The following is a 26,330-nucleotide window of genomic DNA, read 5'->3' as shown; positions in this document are numbered from 1 at the left end:
CAAAAATTTGAAATACTGTACTACAAAGTGCTACAAAAGTAAAAATATGTCAACAACAATGTCCTTGACTGGCCCAGACAGAGCCCAGACCTAAATCCTATTGAACATCTCTGGAGAGATCTGAAAATGGCTGTACACCGTCGTTTTTTATTTTTAATAAATTTGCAACAATTTAAAAAAATCTTTTTTTACATTGTCAATATGGGGTATTGTGTGTAGAATTTTGAGGAAAAAATGTATTTAATCCATTTTGGAACAAGGCTGTAACATAAAGTGCACTGTAAATACACATACATATTATGTACATAACACGTTGCAAAAACAGTTCAACATTACCAGTGACTAATTTCAAAAGAAAACTATTGCATTATCAACACTGTTCATTTCGTTAATAGCACAACATTAGTATGAGGTAATTTTAGTGCAAAATAAATGCAGTCAACACATTGATCATGGCTCCTACTACTATAATAACAGATATATTTAGTGCAAAAGTCACACTAATGCATACATCGTCAGCGCACAGTACATCGGACACCAATTCATAAGTTATTTCATAACAGCATAACGCTCGAAAGACAAAGGCACCGACTCCCTGTCAGAGTCCTGCTCAGACGCAGATGTATCTTTATGATGAGCGGGTCAAAAAGCTCACTTGCGCTCTTTTCAGTTTTGGTGCGTTTCACGGCTCATATATAAAACAACTCAATGCCAAACCATCACAGTGGACAACAGCCAATCACATTACTGCTCCAGTGTTGTGAAAAAGCAATTGGCTATCATCTGCTTGAGAGTATTTGCATGGCGTGATCTAACTGACTGACACCTGTTTGACAATTTAAAGTTCATTTAAAGTTCTATGTGAATCACTGACGCTGACATAAAAATATAACATTTAAATTCATTTCAATAACACGAGGGCATTTTCATTCGGTGAACCTACATGTGTCTGAGGCCAAAGAGCATATAATCACCAAGAGGCGACACTCTGTTGTTATTTGGGAAACAGCCACTACATGTCGCTAGTGTCACGTGGCCGCCATTTTGGGATGAAAATTCCAATAGGAAAACAGCACGGATAACTAACAATAGACATGATGATGATGAATTAAAATATTCAGTTAAATATAAGTTAAAATGAGTACACCCCCTTTGAAACAATATCTCAATGAAAACAGACAATTTCCAAAATGTTGACAAGACTAAGTTTAATACATCTGATATCTAAAATATCGGTTTCACATATAACATAAATGTAAGGTTAACAAAATAACTTAATTACTATTTTTTTTGTTATACTCAAATTAGGATGAATCAAAAATGAGTATACACAACAAAAACTACAGTACTGTATCTGGTAGTTTGCATGGCCTCCATGATTTTTGATGACAGCATTAAAATCATGAATAAAAACACATAGAAATAAAAAAATAAATAAATTTGAACAAAGTAGCTTTTTAAATACATTTTTTGGTCTTTTTTTAACAGACAACACTGGAAAAAACACTATGTACTATTATAATATAATACTCTAACAAAAAGTACTGTTAATCTGTTATTAACATCCCATATTCAAAGTCATGTTAATTTCATTGAACATGTCAGTATCAATGAATCTGACAGTATCAGTATCAGTATCAACAGTATCTGACTCTTTTGCCCCCCCCAATACACCCCCCACACTCCTCTAACTTATACTCCTCACAATCACTGCACTATTTAACATTTGCACATTTAAAGTTTGCACATACTCATTGCACTGATTCATTTACTTGAACTGTACATACCCACTGCACATGGACATTTGAAATTATGTTTATCTATCTGCACACTCCTGCGATTAATAGCATCCTGTACATATATTCATTTATTGTAAATCTGTTCATAGCTAATACAACCTGTATATAATGTTGATAGTACATCCATCTGTAAATATCACCATAGTTTTTCTATTACTGCACTTTATAACTTATACCTGTATCCTGCACTTGCTGCTATTGCACTGCTGGTTAGACCTAAACTGCATTTCGTAGCCTTGTATTTGTACATGTGTAATGACAATAAAGTTGAATCTAATCTAAAATCTAATCTAATCAATATGTATTATGCCAGTGCGTAAACTATTAAATTCAAGTAATTTCACCTAAAAGTGACAGTTTCAAGAAAACAAGTATGGTTAATATATTAAACATTAAGTCTGTAATATAAACTATTAAAAGTGCTGATAATCACCAGTCTATGATTGTAAGTGTTGTATTGGCGTCTTTCAGGTTGTATTTCAGCTAATACATAATTCAATAAATAAAAAACAAAGCAGCTGCTTGTCATCGCGACAGCAATAAGATCCAATGGACAGCTGATCGCTTTCACTCCAGAATGACGGAATCACTGGGCGCCTCTGTTGAAATGGAACGTTCTATTCAGTGTCGCCACTTGGTGATTCTCAGCTCTTTGGTAAGGCTGCCATGTAGTTTAGGTCAAAAAGCACATGATCTGCAGCGCGTCTAGTCAACGTCAATCAAAAAGTGCATTTTATTTCTTAATTTTGAATTAAGTGCATTGCGATATATGTTGATGTTAATAGCAGGTATCTTAACCTTGATATAATTTACTGTACACAGACATAGTTTACACTTAATTAACTGTTTACAACTCAATATTTTAATGGCAGAAAGATGCGCTTGCCTAAGAAAAGCAAACAGCATGCTTACACCAGAAATGCTATTTTTGTGTTCTCTTTTTGCAGATAATACAGATATGTCATACTTTTAGCTGATGGACCGCAGAGACACAACATAAAGTCTGGTTGCCTTTAATCTTTAATCATGATTGTGCCTCAACAAACCTGTAAAGCCTTCACACTGTGCTCTCAGATTTTTATGCTAACTCCTTTTTTAAAAGCTTCTTTTAATCAATAAATAAGTCTGCTCAATTTTACATGTGTGTGGTGGTGACTTATTTCATCAAGGCGGAGAATGATGACATGATAGCCACGTTTACACTGTTGGGCCTAAAGCACGCATGCTAAATGCTAGCTAACAACATTTAAGACATGTAAAATGAGTTCAGCCCAAAATACACTTTTAGACAGCAGCGAGTTTATGAAATAATCCCTGATTGTAATTTGATGTGGATTCTGATTAACATTCATTCATTCATTTATTTGTCGGCTTAGTCACTTTATTAATTCGGGGTCGCCACAGTGGAATGAACCGCCAACTTATCCAGCACTTTTTTAGGCAGTGGATGCCCTTCCAGCCGCAACTCATCTCTGGGAAACTTCTGATCAACATATGAGGTAGAAGTATAAAAATACAGCATGCGATGCTAAAGGCTACTTAGGCCTTAACAGTTATGCTTATAATGCCAACTACGAGATAAATTGAAAAACTGATCACTGTTTGCAATCTTGTATTTATTTGGTTTCGTATTTCATCCTTCTCTGATATTGGACTTTTATATCAACACAATCATAGGAAATATAAACTCCAGATTACTCCATTAATGCATACATTTCAGCATTTCTCTGAATGAGTTCCTTTTGTTGCTTTGACTGACTACTAGATAACAGCATAACAGTATACTGTTGGATATTCATTCGTTCATTTTCCTTTGGCTTAGTCCCTTTATTCATCAGGGGTCACCACAGCGGTATGAACCGCTAACTTGTCCAGCATATGTTTTACACAGCGAATACCCTTGCAGCTGCAACCCAGTACTGGGAAACATCCATTCCCAATCATACACGTTGGCCAATTTAGTTAATTCAATTCACCTATAGCGCATGTCTTTGGACTGTGAGGGAAATCGGAGCACCCGGAGGAAATCCACGCGAACATGGGGAAAACATGCAAACTCCAGACAGAAATGCCAACTGACCAAGCTGGGACTCGAACCAGCGACCTTCTTGCTGTGAGGTGACAGTGCTAACCACTGAGCCACCATGACGCCCTTACTGTTGATATTTTTTATTAAAAATTCAGAAAGATTAAGCAATTCTAATGTTAAGATTGTGTTTATATAAGAATTTATCAATATTATTTGAACTAAAAATCCTTATTGCACAAGCTGGGTTTTTGCAACCCAACGTTTGGTCAAATATGGAAAAACCCAACGTTGGCTTCATTTTCTTCAATTAAATTTAAATTACACTTTTTTTAAAACCCATTGGCTGAATTTGGCCATAATTGACCCAACATTGGGTTTCTTTTTTTAGAGTAGGTAAAGTAGACATGTGATCGCAAAGGGTTGGAGCAACTAAAGGAAGCAGCGACTAAACTGAAGTATGCTTAAGGATGTGTTTTCCATTTATTATTTACAATGTCTTGGCAGCCTTCTCTGTTGACGTCAGTTTGGCGGCTTTAGCCACAATATTTCTAACCACGCCCCTTTTAAACCACGTGAGCGAATGATGCACAAAAAGAAAGCCCCGACAACTACTCAATAGGTTGTTTTCACATGACGTCTTTGATGCACAAAATTCAGTTGGCGGGCAGGAAGTGATTCTTCTACGTCGGAATCCCAATCAGAACATCAAAATGTTTCTGTTTTATGTTGTTTACAATTGTTTAAATCGGCCAAAATAAGAAATGCCGAAACAGCTTTTATAGACTTTCAAAAGTTTTTGCTCATAAGGAAGAGAAATTTTACAAAAATGTCTGAAAAACGAAAGAAAAGCCGGCATGTAATAAACATTTATTCAATACGTCCATGTGTACTAACTTTTTTGATCACAATAATTAGTTTGACAGCATCAATAAATATTACATACAGGTCTAGCTATGTGCATAAATATATTAACGTGCTATATAAAAATCAAATACGAACACCACCACACTTATACAAATCCAGGAGAATATAAATAACTTACCCTGCCCTGTAATTGCTGCAATGAAATCTCTGTCTTGTTTTGCAATAATCCAAGTCTTTACTGCCGTTTCGGCAGAATAAACAACCGTAACGTGAACATCGAGATGCGCAGCAGTGGTGAATGTTTGTTAAAGGTAAGTTTATCGACAGAACCAAAAAAGAATGGCAACCCTTGCGACAAAAGCAGACAGTTATTATTGTGGAGTTCTTTTCCCCCTTTACAAAAATAAATAAATAAATAATAATGTAGACTATAGGTCAATGCTTTTGTATGCTTTCATCTGTTATTCCGTAATGTCTGGAAGATATCCGCATGGGAAAAACTATAGTAATTTATAATAAACATGTTTTTGACCCACATAGGAAAGTGTAATAATGTGTACAGCTTTTTATTATTGAGTGCTACAGGATACTGCAGCATAGTAAACTGATAAACTGTAAAAAATACTGTAACCTTACTGTAAACAGTGGTGAATTTGTTTATTACTACAGTTCTGTTGTACCACTGCAACAATATAATTACTACCACAGTTTAATTCAAGTAATTATTGATGTAATGTAATAGCTTATACAGAATGTACCGCATCAATGACCAGCAAATATATTTCAGTTCAGTTGAAGACTCGGTCCCCTTCATAATATAAGGATCATGCCCAACATATGTGGTTATTAGCCCCTCTGAATTTTTAGCCCCCATGTTTATTTTTTACCCAATTTCTGTTTAACAGAGAGATTTTTTGTCAACATTTCTAAACATAATATTTTTAATAACTCATCTTTTATAACTGATTTATTTTATCTTTGCCATGATGACAGTAAATAATATTTGACTAGATATTTTTCAAGACATTTCTATACGGCTTAAAGTGACATTTAAAGACTTTCTCCAGAAGAAAAAAATATTATCAGACATACTGTGAAAATTTCCTTGCTCTGTTAAACATAATTTGGGAAATATTTAAAAAAAGAAAAGAAAATTCAAAGGGGGGCTAATAATTCTGACTTCAACTAGATATCTCCTTTGAAATATGGTATAAATCTCAAAAATACAGACTTTCCTTTGTCTCCCATTCATTTTTTTTTACTTCCTGCCCTCCATCTGAATTTAGCATGTCACCAGAACCACGTGAATGAAAACAACCTATACTTTGTTTCAGTTGGAAGTAAACATCAACAAAAAAATCTTTTAAAATGTCTCATTAACTTCTGGTACGTGTGGCACCAAATTGATTTATACAAAGTGTAATTTTTGGAGAAAAATACAGTTTTATAATTTTATATGCGTTTAAACCTCTTATAGGGGACTTCAACACAATATTAGGGCATTTTAAAAATACAAAATAATCTGTTCTTTAAATGACTGCTTTATTTAAACTATTTATCATATGTAGATGCTGGAGTCTTAATGGATTTGTTTCTATCACATTTGTTTTGCTCGTTTTCATTTTCCCCACGCTGGGGAAATTTTATGACGCTGCGCAGGCCTGACAGTGAAACGTGGCTGATCTTTCAGATGCTATTTCGTTCTCTTCAGCTGTTATCAGGGTGGGACGGCAGGATATCGTATGCCTCAGATCTTCCATCTTCAAGGGTTTTGAAATGCGGTTGGAAGTAAATTTCAGTAGCGTAAGCATCTGCGTGTTGAGTTGATCAGGGCGGTTCAGCTAAATGCATTTCTATTTCACATTTGCATTCGGCTCTGGAGGAAAATACCGTCACCGTAGGCATTGTGTTTGTGTGTGTGCAGCGTAGAGAAGTACAATTGAGACATGATTTACACCCTGCCATAAAAACGCAGCACGTACTGTTTATTGGCTCTTGCGCACCATTGTGTGCTACTTTTCATTTCGGCTAGATGATGTGATAGCCGGCGTTCAGCCATTTCCTCATTTTCATTGTTCATTGTATTCAAGAAGCAGTGACTTTGTCCTGTAGTTTAACATGCTTGAATATGGTGAATTGTAAAACTCGAGGCTTGCTGTTGTGAAGTCAGCACTGTGTTTATGCTCAGATTTGTGGGAAATTGAATGTCAGCTCAGATGAATGCAGGTAATGGTGTTTAAATGAAGATAATAATAATAAAAAAGTGCTTTTAATATGTCGTCATGGTGGCTCAGTGGGTAGCACTCTCGCCTCACAGCAAGAAGGTCGCTTGTTCAAGCCCCGACTGGGTCAGATGGTGTTTCTGTGGGGAGTTTGCATGTTTCTCCCCGTGTTGGCATTCGCCCATAGTCCAAAGACATGCGGTATAGGTGAATTAAATAAACTAAATTGTCCATAGTGTATGTGTGTGGATGAGTGGGTATGGGTGTTTCCCAGTACTGGGTTGCAGCTGGAAGGGAATCCACAGTGTAAAACATATGCTGGATAAGTTGGCGGTTCATTCCAATGTGGCGACCCCTGATTAATAAAGGGACTAAGCCAAAGGAAAATGAATGAACGAATGCATTTAATATCTATAGTGCAACTTATTTCTATTTAAAACACAGTTAGTGTAGAGTTGGGTGGGGCTTGATGGTGTGTGGCAGAATTTGAGTTGAATTTTAGGAGATGGAAAAATTATTATATATATTTAATATTATAATTAAAATTATTTCATTATTATTATTATTATTATTATTATTATTATTATTATTATTATTATTATTATTATTATATAAAATATTAATTAATATTATATAAAAGTGTAATAATAATAACAATAATTATTATTATTATATAAAATATTAAATAATATTATATAAAAGTGTAAAAATAATAATAATATTAATAATAAATATTATTAATATTATATAAAATATTAAATAAGGTTATATAAAAGTGTAATAATAATAATAATAATAATAATAATAATAATTATTATTATTATTATTATTATATAAAATATTAAATAAAATTATATAAAAGTGTATTAATAATAATAATAATAATAATAATTATTATTATTATTATTATTATTATTATTATTATTATATAAAATATTAAATGATATTATATAAAAGTGTAATAATAATAATAATTATTATCATATAAAATATTAAATAATATATAAAAGTGTAATAATAATAATAATAATAATAATAATAATAATAATTATTATTATTATTATTCAAATGATTAATTAATACAGTTTTGAAAAGGAAGTCTTTTATTTTCTAAGAATAAAAAGATATATACATTATCTCTTGAAAAATTATAAATTACTATTCTATTTCAATTAAATCTCACATTTTATGAACAAATGAATGAATGAATATTAAAGATAGACACAAAAACATAAGAAGGAAAATGTAATGTACTATTATAATTAAAATAATTGAATAATTTTGCATAAAATTACAATAATAAATATTCAAATTATTTAATTCAGTTTTAAAAAAGAAGAATTTTATTTTCTAAGAATGAAAAAATTAACATTATTACTTTTAAAATATACATATATATATGAATTAATTTAATAATGAATAAGTATGAAAGAAAGAAAGAAAGAAAGAAAGAAAGAAAGAAAGAAAGAAAGAAAGAAAGAAAGAAAGAAAGAAAGAAAGAAAGAAAGAAAGAAAGAAAGAAAGAAAGAAATAAGGAGAATGGAAATGAAAGAAAATACGAAAGACGGAAAGAAAGAAATGAATATAGAATATATTTTTATAATTAAAATAGTTGTGTAAGATGTATACATTATTGCTTAATGAAATATATGAAAGAAAGAAAGAAAGATGTATACACTATTTCTTGATCAAAGAAATATATATAACAAAGAAAGAAAGATAATAGGCGTCTTCCAGAATTAAAAGGTTAAAGTGTGTGGTAAAGCGGAGCTCCTGGCTGTGCTGTTTTTTGGCTTCTATTGATAAACACACACACACAGCTGTCTCTGCTCTGTGGTTTGTCCTCCTCTCATCAGAGACTGGCTGTAATTTCATCCCCACCCAACAGATGGAAACACGCCTCTCTCCCCCACAGTCTGGAAAACACCAGCGCTCCTACACACAGCCTAATAATCTACAAATAATCTGACCCATAACCCATCACAACCACAAAAAAAGAGATTCACCTTAATGAGATTAGACTGATGCTGTTTCTGATTTTAAATTTTAATTTGACACACGGTAGGCAAAACAGCGTTTGTTTGTTTGTTTGTTTGCTTGTTTGTATGTTTGTTTGATTTGATGCACCTACCAGTTTTGAGATTAAGTCCAAAACGAATAAAATCAAATCACTTTTATTGTCACATCATCAGCAGCACGTGTGCTATGATGAGTGAAAAGCTTAGGTGCTGGTTCCAGACACTGCAAAATACTACAACATACAGCAACATACTCAAAACAGGACAATGTAAAATTGGCAGTGTTGACAGCGATATGTACAATGAATAGGTGTACACATAGTTGTAGGCAGTATTGTTTTAGGTATGAATTGGTTAAAGTGCAGTGCATGCTACATATTATTGGTGTGCAGTGAGGGGTGTGGAAAAGTTTGTGTGGGGTGTGTTAAGTGTTCATCAGCCTGATAGTCTGAGGGAAGAAACTTTCCTTCAGTCGGCTGGTGCGTGACCGGATGCTGTGGAACCGTCTGCCTGAGGGTAGCAGAGAGACAAGTCTATGGCTTGGGTGGCTGGAGTCGCTGATGATTCTCTTGGCTTTCCTCATGCACCGCCTGGTCTAGATGTCCTGGAGGGAGGGAAGCTCACCTCCTACTACGCGGCCAGCACAATCCTATGTAGGCCTTTGCGATTGCTGCTGGTGCTGTTTCCATACCAGGTGGTTATGCAGCCAGTCAGGATGCTCTCCACAGTGCAGGTGTAGAACGAGCGGAGGATGTGGGGGCTCATTCCACTTCCATAAATCAAGTAAAAGTATATTTAACGCAGATGTTTTTATCATATAGTAGATTTTTGAGTACTCATAAAAAAGGTACAGTTGAAATCTGCAGCCGACACAAATTACATACATTTGACGTAAACCCAGATGACAAAAAATCCTAATAATCAGTATTTCCTTTGCACAAAAGTGTTTTAGGGTATGTACCAGCTGCCTTTGACTTCAGACATTTTTAAATCTAAATATTTTAGCTTTTTTATTTTTAATACATTCAACACATTGCCAAATGAATCCTGATTTTAAAAGTTTGCATTTTCAGGCCTCCAAAATTGTCACATAAATACCCCCTTAATGGAAATCTGAGGGTAAAACTGCAATGTAAAAGTTTTGTATATTATAATGCAGGAAATTACACACATTTTTTTATTTTTTATTTAATCTGAAATCATTTGTTACATGTTGATTTTATGTCATATCATTTGTTTGTGTGTTTTTTTTATTATTCTTAAACATTATTTTCATAACAAACCCATATTTAAAGGACTATTAAGCAAAAATCACTTGGTTTTAACAGTTGTGTGGGAACAGTGCGTGATAGTAGCTAGCATAAACATTAATTAATTCTATTTTTAAATAATCACACTTGATAAGAACAGCCTGTAGAAACACTTTGATTGACAGTTTCCCTTTGTACATGTTATCAGAGAGGGAAAGCCCCTCCCATTATTGACAATCTCTCCCTCATTAGCATAAACAGCCCTGAGTGAGAAGCAGCCGTCCTTCACCTGAGCCACTTCTTTACACATTAGCCCTGTTTTGAATGTGCCACTATGCTGACACACGGGCATTTTAGCTCCACCCTCTTTTGAAAAGAGCACAATCTCATTTGAATTTAAAGCGACAGTCACCAAAATGGCACAATTTGGATCAAAGCCTAAAAGGGGCCGTTTCAAAGAGTTATAAACGACTATTTGTGGGACATTTTGTTCTGATATTGTAAAAAGGGACGTAATAGGTAGTCATAATAGACGGTTATCACAGTTGAACTTGGTATACAGACAAAACAAATTTGCATGAGGTTTTTTAAATCAAATGTTACAATCTCGGATTTTCATTATGGTCTCATTCAGACCCCATTGTGCTATCAAACATTCTTTTACTTCTGGGTCAAACACATTAGCAATTATTTGTGTATTATACTGTGTAGTATCTTGATCTGCAGAGTATTTTGACTCTGTTTACTCTGTTAGCTGTGCACATTAACCCACCCTAAGCCTTGACCAGGTGGGCAACAGTGTTTTGAAGGAGTGTGTTTTAGATTGGAGATCAAGCATGGCGTATCGCTCACCAGAAGAGCTCTGTTAATGCACCAGCAGACCACACAGTAACTCTTCTCTTCCTCCCCGGCCGGCCGTCACTGCTTCTCTCCTGCTCTCTCTTCCAGAGCCATGCTGCATTTTCTTGCTCTGCTTTTATGTCGGTTTCACTTGTAAACAATAATTCTCAACTATCTTGGACAAAGTAGAACTCGAGGGGGAGAAATTAAAGGAACGGTTCATCCTCATGTCATTATAAAAACCTGTGACTTGCTTTTTTTGTGCAGCATAAATGAATATTAAGTTAATGTTAGTTTTTAACCTGAGAATCACTGCAGTTGATTCAACTGAATCAGTGAATCAGTCATTCTTTTTAGCTGATTATTTCAAAAGAGCAGATTGAGCTGGTTTCCATAAATAAACATACAAATGAGGCTGACGAGAATTTCAGTTGTTTCACTGACTCAGGTGATTCATTTGCAATGATTCTTGAAAAATGAGCCATAGAGAAGACCTCAAAGAAATCGTGGTCATAGAAATCAATGACTCAATTGAGTTGAAATATGCCTGATTCAAGATTAAGTCTTTTGAGCTGATGTTTTTCAAAATTAACTAATTAAGCTAATTTCCAAATCAGGCCTTATGATTCATTTGCAAATCAGGCTTTATTGACAGAGATTTGTTTACAGTGATTCATAAAGATGAATCAAAGTGTAGATTTAAACAATTAATTGACTCTGCTTGAACCAAATTAATCTGATTCAACATTAAGTCTGTCTTTTGAGCTGATGTTTTTCAAAATGCTCTAATTAAGATAATTTTTTTAATCAAACCTCATGATTCATTTGCAAATCAGGCTTTATTGACAGAGATTTGTTTACAGCGATTCATGAAATATGAATCAAAGTGGAGATTCAAACAATTAATTGACTCAGCTTGAAGCAAATGAATCTGATTCAGGAGTTTCAATTCATTTACAAGTTAGACATAGATTCAGTCACAAATTAAACTGATCAGGCTCTCAAATATTTGACTCACTAGGTGATTCGTTTGCAGCAATCCTTGCTTTAAAAAAAAATCTTAAATTAAATGTTTCATTAAAAAAAAGAAAGTCATACAGGTTTGGAATGACAAGAGGGTGAGAAATGGTGACTGAAATTTCAGTTTGTTTTTTATCGTTCCTTTAACTGTCAATGTAGCTTTAACACGTGCTGTGAGCATTATCTAATCTCTGCTTTCCAAGACTCTGTTTTTGCAGTAGATGTCACTTCCTACCTGTCCTCTTTTTTCCTGTCTTACTGAGGGTGTTCCTAAAGATTAATCACACCTGTCCGACACACCTTCTGCCTCTGTATAACACCGCTATTAGTCTCTTCATGACAGCTTTATGAGATTCTGGGCATTTGAGTCACACAGGCATTGTAAATCACCACCATTTGGGTCGTGTCTTTGGTCAAAAAGGCATGACAATCCTGTGGTTAAAATCACACAGTGTATATAAACAGAAAGGATTGTTATAACGGGGCAGATCTTGGGCAAAATTAACACCAAGTCGACAGTAACACGGTGGTCTGTTCTTTGTGGTTGTGGGTCCATGTAATTCTGTCTCCTCTGGGCCTCGTCCTTTTCCTATCCGGATGAAAAAAGAAGGGAAGGCCTCCGTTTCTCATTGTGGTCTTTTGTTTCTTTCAGATATTTCAGAGATGGAGTCGTACCATTCCTACTCACCTCAAGATGACCAAAGGTCACGCCAATCTGACCTCTCCTCACACTCATCCAATGACGTGGCACGAGAGAACACCAGGTGAGCGCCACTGTTCTAGATTTAGTTCTGTATTTTGATATGTAATACGGTCATCTTTCTAGATGAAAATTTTTGAGGGCTGTCAAATTTAGGAGAAAATCATCAACAATGCTGGCAGTGGCTGGCAACTTCTTTTTTTTAAGAAATGCTGGCAGGGAAAGAGTTAAAAGAGATAATAATTTTGCTGATGTAGAAAAAATGTCATGGCCATTATAGTTTTAGTTTTGTATTTAATAGTAAATGGCAAAAAACTGCAGTGTTAATTGTCATTCACAGTAAAGGAGCACATTCACTGTACAATCTTTCTGGATGTACTTTATCCTGCTTATTACATAGCTAATTGGCACAAAACATAAAAATTAAGCACAATACATAGTTCTGAGTTGTAATAATTTATTACATTGAGTTCTTTAAACGCAATGCTGACAGAAACTAAAACAGCTGAGTGAAGCTGATGGAGCATACAAAAACCTGTGCTTTACTCAGTCACAAGATGGCGCCAAACAGTTATAAACGCAAAGCTGACAGATATGAAACCGGTTAAATGAAGCATACACTAACCTACATTTTTTTCATTCACAAGAAGGCTCCAAACAGTTATAAACAGTGGCATGAGTTCCCAAATAAGCCTGTTCTATTCAGTAGTTGTTATCTGCTGAATAACATACCTTGGAATGTTGTGACTGACCAATTAGAATTGAGTATCCTTGTGACAGCCATGTAATAAAATGCTATAACAACTGACATCTGATATAATGTGATAAAGTATGTATGCGAAAATGTCATTTGCAAAAACCCTGAAACTCCTCTCTTCCAAGAGCCTGCTTTGCTCTGATTGGTCAGATGGCCCAGTCTGCTGTGATTGGTCAACCCCTTAGAGTGGGTGCTGGAAACCAAATGCTCATTACCATATCTGAATATCGGCTTTAAACACAGTTTTTATCATACTAATTTGAGTGTCCTCATCATTTAAACGTGCAGGAATGGTGGATTTGCTTTCACAATGCATAAAAAACAGCATCTCTTTGACCGGCTAGCTACTATTAGCGCTTTTTAGGAAAAATGAATTATAGGAAAAAAAAAATTTTCACATTAAGTCTGAACACTAAAAATAGAGCCAAAATATAAGGCTGTCCTGGAAATGAACTGGACTGTTAGTATGTTTAAGAGAGATTTCTTGTTGTTGATTATTGTGAGAACTTGAATATTGTTATTCAGAAACTGTCGCATAATAGCTGACATTTATCTGTTGTATTTTCAGGGAGGATCCTCAAAGCAGACTGTCAAAATCCCCTGTTACTTCTTCTCCATACAAAACTGTAGAGGAGCCACATCCAGCCCAGGAGGAGAGAGTAGAACCGCAGGAAGAAGAGCCACCACCACCGCCACCACCACCACGTATGAACATCATTTTGTATATTCTTCATAGCTGATTGTAAAAACTGTAATGACTGTGTAGTTACTATGTGTGTTATGGTTTGACATTCTTTGGAAGAGGCTTAGAAATACTATATAAACCTCCCATATAAACCTTTATTTCCTAAATGAAACCAAAACCATTGAACTACAAAATGACACCAAAACCATCTACTGCATTGGTCCCCAACCCTTTAATCACCGCGGACCAGTCAACACTTGACAATTTTACCATGGACCGGGGGTGGGGTGTTATTTCGTAGGGGCTAGGCGACTGTCAACCGTTTTCTCAGAGGATGACAAGCTGACAAAACATTGTTGTCACTCTGATACAAGTTTTATTTATGAAGAACATTACAAAGCACTGAAGTGTTTGGGTGTTCTGTGTTTGTCTGAGATTATTAGTCTACCAAAATGTGTATATTCTATACAAGCTGAAGCTGATCGGTCAGTTTTTGCCACAAGACTCGCGGCACGCTTATAGAATTCATTCAACTGGGTGCATCTGGAAGGCCGTTTGTGCGCGCAAGACACACACCTCCATTGGAGATAACAAACTTATGCGAACTCTAGAAAAGATGTGATATGCAAATGTCCCCTAAAAGGCCGCCATCATTTGCAATCTCCAGCAGTTGGTCTTCTTGCACAGACATGCTGGATTCACCTGATTTGTTGACAAATGGGTTGCGGATAAATTCCTTGGTAGTTCGCGGGTCCTTCACTGGGCCTTTTCCCCTTAGCAAAGAAACCTTACAAAGATGTCTGTTTCTTACTCATTTTGCTTCTTGAGGGTTAAATTTGGGTGCTCAAGTGACCAAGATATAAGTGCGAGAATACGGTCCTTTTTCAAAATAAAAGATCGTTCAGGCTCAGATAGTAAATAAAATGGAAATAATTAATGATTTCTTGTGCGGCCTGGTAACAATTGATCCATGGACCGGTACTGGTCAGCAACCCAGTGGTTGAGGACCAGTGATCTACTGAACACAAAACATTGACTTCTGACATTTACCTTAGTGCATTACTTACTGTCAAAAGTTTATATAGGATCCCTAAATGTGACGTTAAATCTGTCATCAGAGGGAAAAAGAGAGAAGTGATCCCAATGTCACAAAATAGACGTATTTATATATTTGCTTATAGTTTATATTTTTGAAATTCATATTTATTTATTTATTTATAGGAATGCTAGTGCTGGGCAAAAATTAATTGTAAGTAGTTGCATCCAAAATAAAAGTTGGATTTGACATAATTTAAGTATGTTTGCTGTGTATATTTGTTATGTATATATAAATACACACAGGCATGCAAATATTTGAGAAAATGTTTATTTATGTTTAGATTGATATAAATATATAAATTTAAATATATATCTAACATAAAATTGTTTTGTATAGTTTGGTATAATACACACACATATATTATGTCAAAACTAACTTTTATTTTGGATGCGATTAATTGCGATTAATCTTTGCCCTGCACTAAAAAAACATACTTTTTTCATTTTTCATTCACTTACTGTTCAAAAGTTTGTCATTTGAAATCTTATGCTCACCAATATGCATTTATTTCATCAGAAACAGTAAAAACAGTTCTCTTTTGAATATTAAAAAAAAAAAAAACATTGTGATATGTTTTAAAATAGGGTTTATTTGAGTTATGAAAAGCTATATTGTCAACAGACATTATTTCTTTCTTTAATGTTACACATACCTTCAGAAATCATTGTAATATAATAATTTGGGGAATCAAAACATGTATTATTATTATCAATTGTGAAAACCGTACTGTTCCTTATATTTTAAATTTTATATTAAGATTATTTAATTAACAAAAAGTTCAAAAGAACATAATTTATTGCAAATGAAACCATTTTTCAACATCATAAATTTGTCTTTGTTGCCTTTTGAACAATTTAATGCAGCATTGCTGAATAAAAGTGACACACACACACACACACACGTTACTGATTATTATTCATAGTCAATATTTTTAATAATTTTTAATAAGACTCAAGTCTTTCTACTTGCAGTCATTTCATTATGAATCTGATTCTAAATTTATTTATTTTTTATTCAATGTGCAGCAGCAATAAAGACAACACCCAAGATCCTGCTCAGACCGAGCCCAGAGGATGAGGCCATTTACGGGTGAGTGGATGCTGTGAATAACCTGCAGCTTCAGTCCTCTTCACACATGATTTTATTCACTGAACTAAGATCTTATTCACTAACTAAACCTCAGGTCTCAACTGAGGGCCGAGCTGGCATCTGGAGACAGGGCTTGAGTTCAGTTGCCACACACACATGACATCTTTCTTAACCCTTTATTATGCGAAGAACCATATATGCTAACTTCATTGACATTGATTACAATATCATTTTATTTTTACATTTTTTTTAAGTCATAAAAGTTCAAAATTGAGAAAGTAGCCGGATTCAAGCATCTACAAAGTCATTTTTTTACTGTTGGATTGGATTAACAGAGAAACAATAAACCACCCCTTCCTATCTGATTGTAATTTCATTTGGATCGAGCTCAGTTGGATCGATTAAGGTGTTTATATAATCATTTTTAATATTTTGCTAGTGGTAGTAATGTCCTTCTCATGTCATGCTTATGATTGAGTTGTTCACCAATTTCTTTAGTAGATCAGCATAGTTTTTATTGTATACACTGTTTACGATTTGATGAAGGAAGCTTGCATCTTGTTAAATATGGTAATTAGTAATTTAATTTTAATGCCCACTGTAAGCAGTCAACCAATTTCAAAAGACTGAGTCATCTGACCTATCAGAGCAGTTCCTCAGGAAGGAGGTTGTGAAGAATGAATTAAAAAAGCCAAAAATAAAAAATATTTGATTTGTTTTGCCTGTTCGTTTTATATGACAATGGCGTTTTTGTGACTGAAAACGAGTTACAATGTGGACATTTTTTAAAACCCAGCTGTTATTGTCTCCATGTAAACACCCTAAAATGAAAGTCTTCAAAAACAATGATATCATGCACATGCATGGTGGTAGTGTTGTTGTTGCTCAAGTGTTCGCTAAAGCTCTTCTGATTGGGGTTTTAACTTGCATTAAAACCAGACGCAGAGACGCATCTTAAGGTGCTTTCACACCTGCCTTATTTAGTTCGGTTGAATTGCACTAGAGTTAGTTTTCTCTCTTAGGGCAGTTCGTTTGGGCAGGTGTGAATGCAGCAATCGTACTCGAGTGCGCACCAAAAGTGGACCAAAAAAGCGTATTGAGACCTCCCCGAAGAGGTGGTCTCGGTACGCTTTCAAACAAACACTGGAGCGGTTAGTTTGTGGTGAGAATATGATCCGTACTAAAACAGACCTAACCACAAAACCATGTCGCTGTTTATAAAATAATAAATATAATATAATTATAAAGTAATAAAAAATAATTCACGCCTCCTGAAGTGACGTGCGATGCATTAAAACATTTTTTCATCAGCGCAGTCATAGCTCCATAATAAAAAGCAACATTTTGTCTCTACCGGTTTGTTTACTTGCGGGAGTTCCATTGGCATTTTGGGTACTCATGGGTACTATTTACTAACAAGACAACAGCTACAAATACTGGCCTAGCCTACGTAGTACAGCATTTTGCCTGTTTTTCTGATGTGTAAAAGTATTGAACACATGAAGACAGGGAGGTGTAGAAGGGCAGTAAAAGCCCAGACAGCAGCTGAAATCTCTCAGTAGCACTTCAGCAAACCGCTGCCTTTCATCATTGTAAATGAATATTAGCTGCTTCAGACCAACATCTACATTAGCAGGATGATGAAGATGAAATCAGAGTGGACATTTCAGCAAGACAGTTAATCAAACAGCCAAGGAAACTCTCAAGTGCTTTCAGAGAAAGAAAATCAAGCTGTAGAATGGCCCAGCCAAACACCTGACTTTAATCCAATAGAAAATACAAAATGAAGATCAGATTTGATAGAGAATACCCACAGAACCATCAAGGCTTACGCTCTGTTGAAGTCTGTGAAGCTCCAAATACTGGCCTAGCCTACGTAGTACAGCATTTTGGCTGTTTTTTCTGATGTGTAAACATGGATTACAAGGGGAAAACATTTCTGTTTTTGTGTCTCATTACCGACACATCGCCACTTCCTCACAAGTAGAAATGATGTGATTGTAGTGTTTTTATTTTATTTAGTTTTTTTACCTTGGATGTGTGTAAACCTATTTTAGGAGATCTTCTAAACAAGCAACATTTAAATGTGCACAGTAGGGGTGTGTGAAATTAAATTCTGACATTATTTGCTCAGCTTCATGTTTCAGAGATGTATTTGTTCTGAGCGAAACAACATGAGGTTGAGTAAATAATGACAGAATTTGAAATTAGGCTGAACTGCGCGTTTGAAGATAAAGTCGAGGCCCAGGAAATGAAACGGAAACAGATGAAGAGAGGCGATGGTCATATCTGCATCACAGACGGGTAGAAACCTCGACAATCTCGCTCTGTCTCTCTGTTTTAATCATCCTCTCAGTCAGCTCCTCCATATTCATGAGGGAGAGCCAGTCTGCTGCTGCTCCTTTCTACTGGGAGAGGTTATTTCGGTGTCCTGCTCTTGCTTACAGAGACGCTTGGCTTTAATTAGTGTTAATTTCCTCAGCTATTTTTACACTTGGTCTTATTCCTCTGTCAGATGCAGTTTTTCCCTATATTTAATCATCCGTGTCCTGTTTCTTTAGTCAAATTTTAGCCAACCCAATGTCTAAACACCTAAATCTAAATTTTGGTTAAAGAAAACAGATATATTTTTGTCATGTTGTATAATGGTAAAATAGGTAATCACAATTGTTTTGACATTTGAAAATTTATTATCAGAAGGGCACATACAGCAGGGAAAATAAATACTGAACACATCACCATTTTTCTCAGAAAACATATTTCTAAATGTGCCGTTGACTTTTTCCCGGATGTTGGTAACAACCAAATAAATCCATATATGCAAAGAAAACAAATCTAAATAGTTTACAAATGAAGTTATGTGTAATAAAATGAAATGACGCAGGGAAAAAGAATTGAACACATGAAGACAGGAAGGTGTAGAAGGGCAGTAAAAGCCCAGACAGCAGCTGAAATCTCTCAGTAGCTCTTCAGCAACCCTCTGCCCTTCGTCATTGTAAATTAATATTAGCTGCTTCAGACCAAGATCTACATTAGCAGGATGAAGAAGATGAAAGCAGAGTGGACATTTCAGCAAGACAGTTAATCAAAAACACAGCCAAGGAAACTGTCAAATGCTTTCAGAGAAAGAAAATCAAGCTGTAGAATGGCCCAGCCAATCACCTGACTTGAATCCAATAGAAAATACAAAATGAAGATCAGATTGGATAGACAAAACCCACAGAACCTTCAAGGCTTACACTCTGTTGTGAAGTCTGTGAAAAATTCACACCTGAGCAATTCAAATAAAACATTATGGGTTTTTTTTTTTTTTTTGCATACGGTATCAGCATCCTTTTGCTCTTTTTAAGGCCCAACACTGTGATGGTGAGCTTTCAGAAAGGAGAGAGTGTTGGCCTGAGGTTGGCTGGAGGAAATGATGTGGGAATCTTCATCGCGGGAGTGCAGGAGGGCAGTCCAGCTGAAGAAGAGGGTCTGCGTGTAGGAGATCAGATCATGAAGGTATTTAAATAAATGGTCCCACTTTATATTAAGTGTCCTTAGCTACTAAGAACTTACATCAACATAAATGCAGTGTACTTACTGTGTTCATAATGTATATTGCAGAACAATTGAATGTTTTGATGCAAAACTATTTTGAATAGACAAACATGTAACTTCTTAACAAATTTAGTCAGTTCATATAACATAAGTGACTTTAGTTAGTTCAACTCAATGTCTCTTGTTGAGCAAATAGTATAAAAGTAAAAATAGTTAAGTTTAGTCAAATACATTATTTCTCTTGAAGCTCATTAAATTATTGTAATATTTGGTTTCAACTTGCATAACTAAATTTTGTGGAACATTGATAAGAAAACGTTTATTAAACTCAAGGTAAAAAAATTGCATTCCATTTTCCCACTGTTAACCCTTTGACCGCCCGCTCTACCAAATGGTCGACCATATTTTGACTGTTTTAATTAACGACTGTTAAAGTCATTTAAAGAATGAAGGTTTTAATAATGGTTTACACACACAGCATTGTTGGTTTACAAAAAAATCAAACAAACATAATCCTGTTGCACTCCTACAACAAACATGTTAAATGAGAATCTGAAATATTTGATGGCATTCTTCAAAAAATAAAGATGATTTAGTATTCACAAATGTTTGATTTTTGATTTGTAAATAAGATTTGTAAATAAATTGATCTTACACTTCATATTTTCAGATTTTTCGTGGTGTATATATTAATTCAGGTACTTTTAAAATAAACCAACATATCAACCATTTGGTAGAGGTTGATATTTTAGAAGTTATGGGATGTGTTGAAAAAAAATGCATTGAGTGTGTTTACTAGCGACGTTAGCAGTGGCGGATTTACACATGGACAATATGGGTGATCGCCCAGGGCGGCATCTTGCTGGGGGCGGCACGGGGAGACGGTGTAAAAAAAAAAAAAGTCCCCTTGTAAAAGCTTTGAGAAAGGATTTACTTTATGCAAGTGTATTAATTTAGAGTGGTAATCCGAGGACAAAGACGTTAAGGGCCATTCACATTTGCCGTCTTTTGCACACGTTTGTTATTCTATGTGCAACCGAAACAACGCTAGTGAAAGCACACTGATGCATACGCGTAGAAAATCATTCCCGGCACCTCATGCGCTCCTGTGTAAATCCCGGTTGTTTGAATGCATGATAAAATACGTGCCGCTCATGCGCCGTGAAACCCGAATAACAGCCTTTTGAGTAGAGGTGTCGGCACGCAGCGAGTTTTGCAAGTCAAAAAAACTAAAGTTTATGTAATATGATGATGATGTTACTTTCACTAAGCATGGCTATAAAGCAGAAAGGAGGGATAAAGTGTCAGGGAGGTAAGACTTCATAACATTGATTTTCGGCCATGAGTCCAGTCTAAGACAACAGATAATTCTATAAAACATATTTATTTTTTGTATTCTATTGAATTGTCATAATTATTATTCATGCAAAAGATTTATTAAGTGATCTTAGCATATCACTCCAGTTATTTTTCATTGTTTAATTTATATAGAATAATATTAATTATTAATATTAGTAATAAATGCCCACGGTGGCATTTAAACTAGAACCGCCACTGGACATTAGGAGTTTTTTCTTGATGAGGCAGTTAAAGGGTTAAACAATAATAACATTTATTTATTTATTTATTTCTATGTTTGTTTGTTTTTTTTATTTGCTTATTCATAATTATAAATGTATAGTTACAGTTATTTTTATTTACTTTACATTTACATTATTTTACATTTCTTTATTTTTTATTTCTTTATTTTTTTCACAGCCACTTATTATGGTGGCTTGAAAAGCCAGCATATTGTTATCTATCTTAAACTTATTATTATTCTTCTTCTTCTTCTTCTTCTTCTTCTGAGACTAATTTCTAAGTGTATCTCCTCCTAGGCCTTTCAAGCTACATACTTCAAACTTTCGTCAAACCTTCAAACTGGTCTGACTCGAGTTGCTATATCTTTTCTAACTGATCCGACTTTGGGTTTTCCGAAAAACGACCCAGAAAAATCCCAAAAGTCCCATTGACTTAACATTGGGTCAAACTTTGTGAGCTCATAACTCTGCATCAGACTGTCCTACAGACTACTGGACTCATTTAACTCAGTCTAGCCAGCAGCCAATCACTGATTACCTTTAAACTTACTAGCCACTCCCTAGCAACCAATTTCCGCACCCTAGCAACTGTCCCAGAGACTGTGACTAGCTATTCTAACACACGCTAACAGTTTTAACATCCTACTGACATGCTAATCTTGCTAGAAAGGTGCTAGCAACACGATAGTGACATGCTAGTCATGCTAGTAACATGCTAATTCATGCTAGAATCATGCTAACAACATGCTAATTCATGCTAGAAACAAGCTGACTCATGCTAGAATCATGCTAGTAACATGCTAGTTACATGTTAATTAATGCTAGAATCATGCTAGTTACATGCTAATTCATGCTAGAAACATGCTAATTCATGCTAGAATCATGCTAACAACATGCTAATTCATGCTAGAAACATGCTAGTAGCATGCCAATTCATGCTAGAAACATGCTAGTAACATGCTAATCCATGCTACAATCATGCTAGTAACATGCTAATTCATGCTAGAATCATGCTAGTAAAATGCTAATTCATGCTAAAATCATGCTAGTAACATGCTAATTCATGCTAGAATCATGTTAGTAACATGCTAATTCATGCTAGAAACATGCTAGTAACATGCTAATTCATGCTAGAATCATGCTAGTAACATGCTAATTCATGCTAGAATCATGCTAATAACATGCTAATTCATGGTAGAATCATGCTAGTAACATGCTAATTCATGCTAGATTCATGCTAGTAACATGCTAATTTATGCTAGAAACATGCTAGTATCATGCTAATTCATGCTAGAATCATGCTAGTAACATGCTAATTCATGCTAGAAACATGCTAGTAACATGCTAATCCATGCTAGAATCATGCTAGTAACATGCTAATTCATGCTAGAATCATGCTAATAAAATGCTAATTCATGCTAGAAACATGCTAGTAACATGCTAATTCATGCTAGAAACATGCTAGTAACATGCTAATCCATGCTAGAATCATGCTAGTAACATGCTAATTCATGCTAGAATCATGCTAGTAAAATGCTAATTCATGCTAAAATCATGCTAGTAACATGCTAATTCATGCTAGAATCATGTTAGTGACATGCTAATTCATGCTAGAAACATGCTAGTAACATGCTAATTCATGCTAGAATCATGCTAGTAACATGCTAATTCATGCTAGAATCATGCTAATAACATGCTAATTCATGGTAGAATCATGCTAGTAACATGCTAATTCATGGTAGAATCATGCTAGTAACATGCTAATTCATGCTAGAAACATGCTAGTAACATGCTAATTCATGCTAGAAACATGCTAGTAACATGCTAATCCATGCTAGAATCATGCTAGTAACATGCTAATTCATGCTAGAATCATGCTAGTAACATGCTAATTCATGCTAGAATCATGTTAGTAACATGCTAATTCATGCTAGAAACATGCTAGTAACATGCTAATTCATGCTAGAAACATGCTAGTAACATGCTAATCCATGCTAGAATCATGCTAGTAAAATGCTAATTCATGCTAGAATCATGCTAGTAACATGCTAATTCATGCTAGAATCATGTTAGTAACATGCTAATTCATGCTAGAAACATGCTAGTAACATGCTAATTCATGCTAGAATCATGCTAGTAACATGCTAATTCATGCTAGAATCAAGCTAATAACATGCTAATTCATGCTAAAAACATGCTAGTAACATGCTAATTCATGCTAGAAACATGCTAGTAACATGCTAATTCATGCTAGAATCATGCTAGTAACATGCTAATTCATGCTAGAATCATGCTAGTAAATGCTAATTCATGCTAGAATCATGCTAGTAACATGCTAATTCATGCTAGAATCATGTTAGTAACATGCTAATTCATGCTAGAAACATGCTAGTAACATGCTAATTCATGCTAGAATCATGCTAGTAACATGCTAATTCATGCTAGAAACATGCTAATTCATGCTAGAATCATGCTAATAAAATGCTAATTCATGCTAGAAACATGCTAGTAACATGCTAATTCATGCTAGAAACATGCTAGTAACATGCTAATCCATGCTAGAATCATGCTAGTAACATGCTAATTCATGCTAGAATCATGCTAATAAAATGCTAATTCATGCTAGAAACATGCTAGTAACATGCTAATTCATGCTAGAAACATGCTAGTAACATGCTAATCCATGCTAGAATCATGCTAGTAACATGCTAATTCATGCTAGAATCATGCTAGTAAAATGCTAATTCATGCTAAAATCATGCTAGTAACATGCTAATTCATGCTAGAATCATGTTAGTGACATGCTAATTCATGCTAGAAACATGCTAGTAACATGCTAATTCATGCTAGAATCATGCTAGTAACATGCTAATTCATGCTAGAATCATGCTAATAACATGCTAATTCATGGTAGAATCATGCTAGTAACATGCTAATTCATGCTAGAATCATGCTAGTAACATGCTAATTCATGCTAGAAACATGCTAGTAACATGCTAATTCATGCTAGAAACATGCTAGTAACATGCTAATCCATGCTAGAATCATGCTAGTAACATGCTAATTCATGCTAGAATCATGCTAGTAAAATGCTAATTCATGCTAGAATCATGCTAGTAACATGCTAATTCATGCTAGAATCATGTTAGTAACATGCTAATTCATGCTAGAAACATGCTAGTAACATGCTAATTCATGCTAGAATCATGCTAGTAACATGCTAATTCATGCTAGAATCAAGCTAATAACATGCTAATTCATGCTAAAAACATGCTAGTAACATGCTAATTCATGCTAGAAACATGCTAGTAACATGCTAATTCATGCTAGAATCATGCTAGTAACATGCTAATTCATGCTAGAATCATGCTAGTAAATGCTAATTCATGCTAGAATCATGCTAGTAACATGCTAATTCATGCTAGAATCATGTTAGTAACATGCTAATTCATGCTAGAAACATGCTAGTAACATGCTAATTCATGCTAGTAACATGCTAATTCATGCTAGAAACATGCTAATTCATGCTAGAATCATGCTAATAAAATGCTAATTCATGCTAGAAACATGCTAGTAACATGTTAATTCATGCTAGAAACATGCTAGTAACATGCTAATTCATGCTAGAATCATGCTAGTAACATGCTAATTCATGCTAGAAACATGCTAGTAACATGCTAATTCATGCTAGAATCATGCTAGTAACATGCTAATTCATGCTAGAAACATGCTAATAAAATGCTAATTCATGCTAGAAACATGCTAGTAACATGCTAATTCATGCTAGAAACATGCTAGTAACATGCTAATTCATGCTAGAATCATGCTAGTAACATGCTAATTCATGCTAGAAACATGCTAGTAACATGCTAATTCATGCTAGAATCATGCTAGTAACATGCTAATTCATGCTAGAATCATGCTAATAACATGCTAATTCATGCTAGAAACATGCTAGTAACATGCTAATTCATGCTAGAATCATGCTAGTTACATGCTAATCCATGCTAGAATCATGCTAGTAACATGCTAATTCATGCTAGAATCATGCTAGTAACATGTTAATTCATGCTAGAATCATGCTAGTAACATGCTAATTCATGCTAGAATCATGCTAATAACATGCTAATTCATGCTAGAATCATGCTAGTAACATGCTAATTCATGCTAGAATCATGCTAGTAACATGCTAATTCATGCTAGAAACATGCTAGTAACATGCTAATTCATGCTAGAATCATGCTAGTAACATGGTAGTTCATGCTAGAATCATGCTAGTAACATGCTAATTCATGCTAGAATCATGCTAATAACATGCTAATTCATGCTAGAAACATGCTAATTCATGCTAGAATCATGCTAATAACATGCTAAATCATGCTAGAAACATGCTAGTAACATGCTAATTCATGCTAGAAACATGCTAGTAACATGCTAATTCATGCTAGAATCATGCTAGTTACATGCTAATTTATGTTAGAATCATGCTAGTTACTTGCTAATTCATGCTAGTAACATGCTAATTCAGACTCGGCTTTTCAAGCCACCATAAAGTTTGTCCTCAAACTTTAATATCTAGTTAAGCATTAGCATCTAGTGAATTCATTATCTATTAAGCATTAACTCTACATTAATAAACGTTAGTAAGCAGTTTATAACTGCAGCTACAAATGCTGTATTCTTGACTTATAAGCACGTATATAATGTGCTTAATAATTGTATTTTCATACTTAGTTAATGATTTATTTTTCATTACTAAATTAAGTATTGCATTATTTACAAACCAGTTGTATTTAAGAGTAGTTGAGGGTTTTTAGGATAATTCAGAATCAGTTAGT

General features: G+C 34.7%; 1 protein-coding gene across 4 annotated transcripts in view; it reads left to right on the top strand.

Moving 5' to 3' along the window:
* The window catches only part of LOC130233791 (tight junction protein ZO-2-like), a 191,258-nt gene that overhangs the window by 131,221 nt on the left and 33,707 nt on the right, over positions 1-26,330 (top strand). For all 4 annotated transcript variants that reach the window (XM_056464001.1, XM_056464002.1, XM_056464003.1 and 1 more), the window contains exons 8-11: positions 12,695-12,806; positions 14,068-14,204; positions 16,309-16,372; positions 19,723-19,873. In XM_056464001.1, coding sequence (XP_056319976.1) covers positions 12,695-12,806; positions 14,068-14,204; positions 16,309-16,372; positions 19,723-19,873 — 464 coding nt within the window. The remainder of the gene's footprint in view (positions 1-12,694; positions 12,807-14,067; positions 14,205-16,308; positions 16,373-19,722; positions 19,874-26,330) is intronic.

This window comes from Danio aesculapii, chromosome 8 (genome assembly GCF_903798145.1).
Source record: "Danio aesculapii chromosome 8, fDanAes4.1, whole genome shotgun sequence".
NCBI classification, from domain to species: Eukaryota; Metazoa; Chordata; class Actinopteri; order Cypriniformes; family Danionidae; genus Danio; species Danio aesculapii.
Note: the sequence above shows the minus strand (reverse complement) of the source record. Positions and strands in the feature narration are given on the sequence as shown.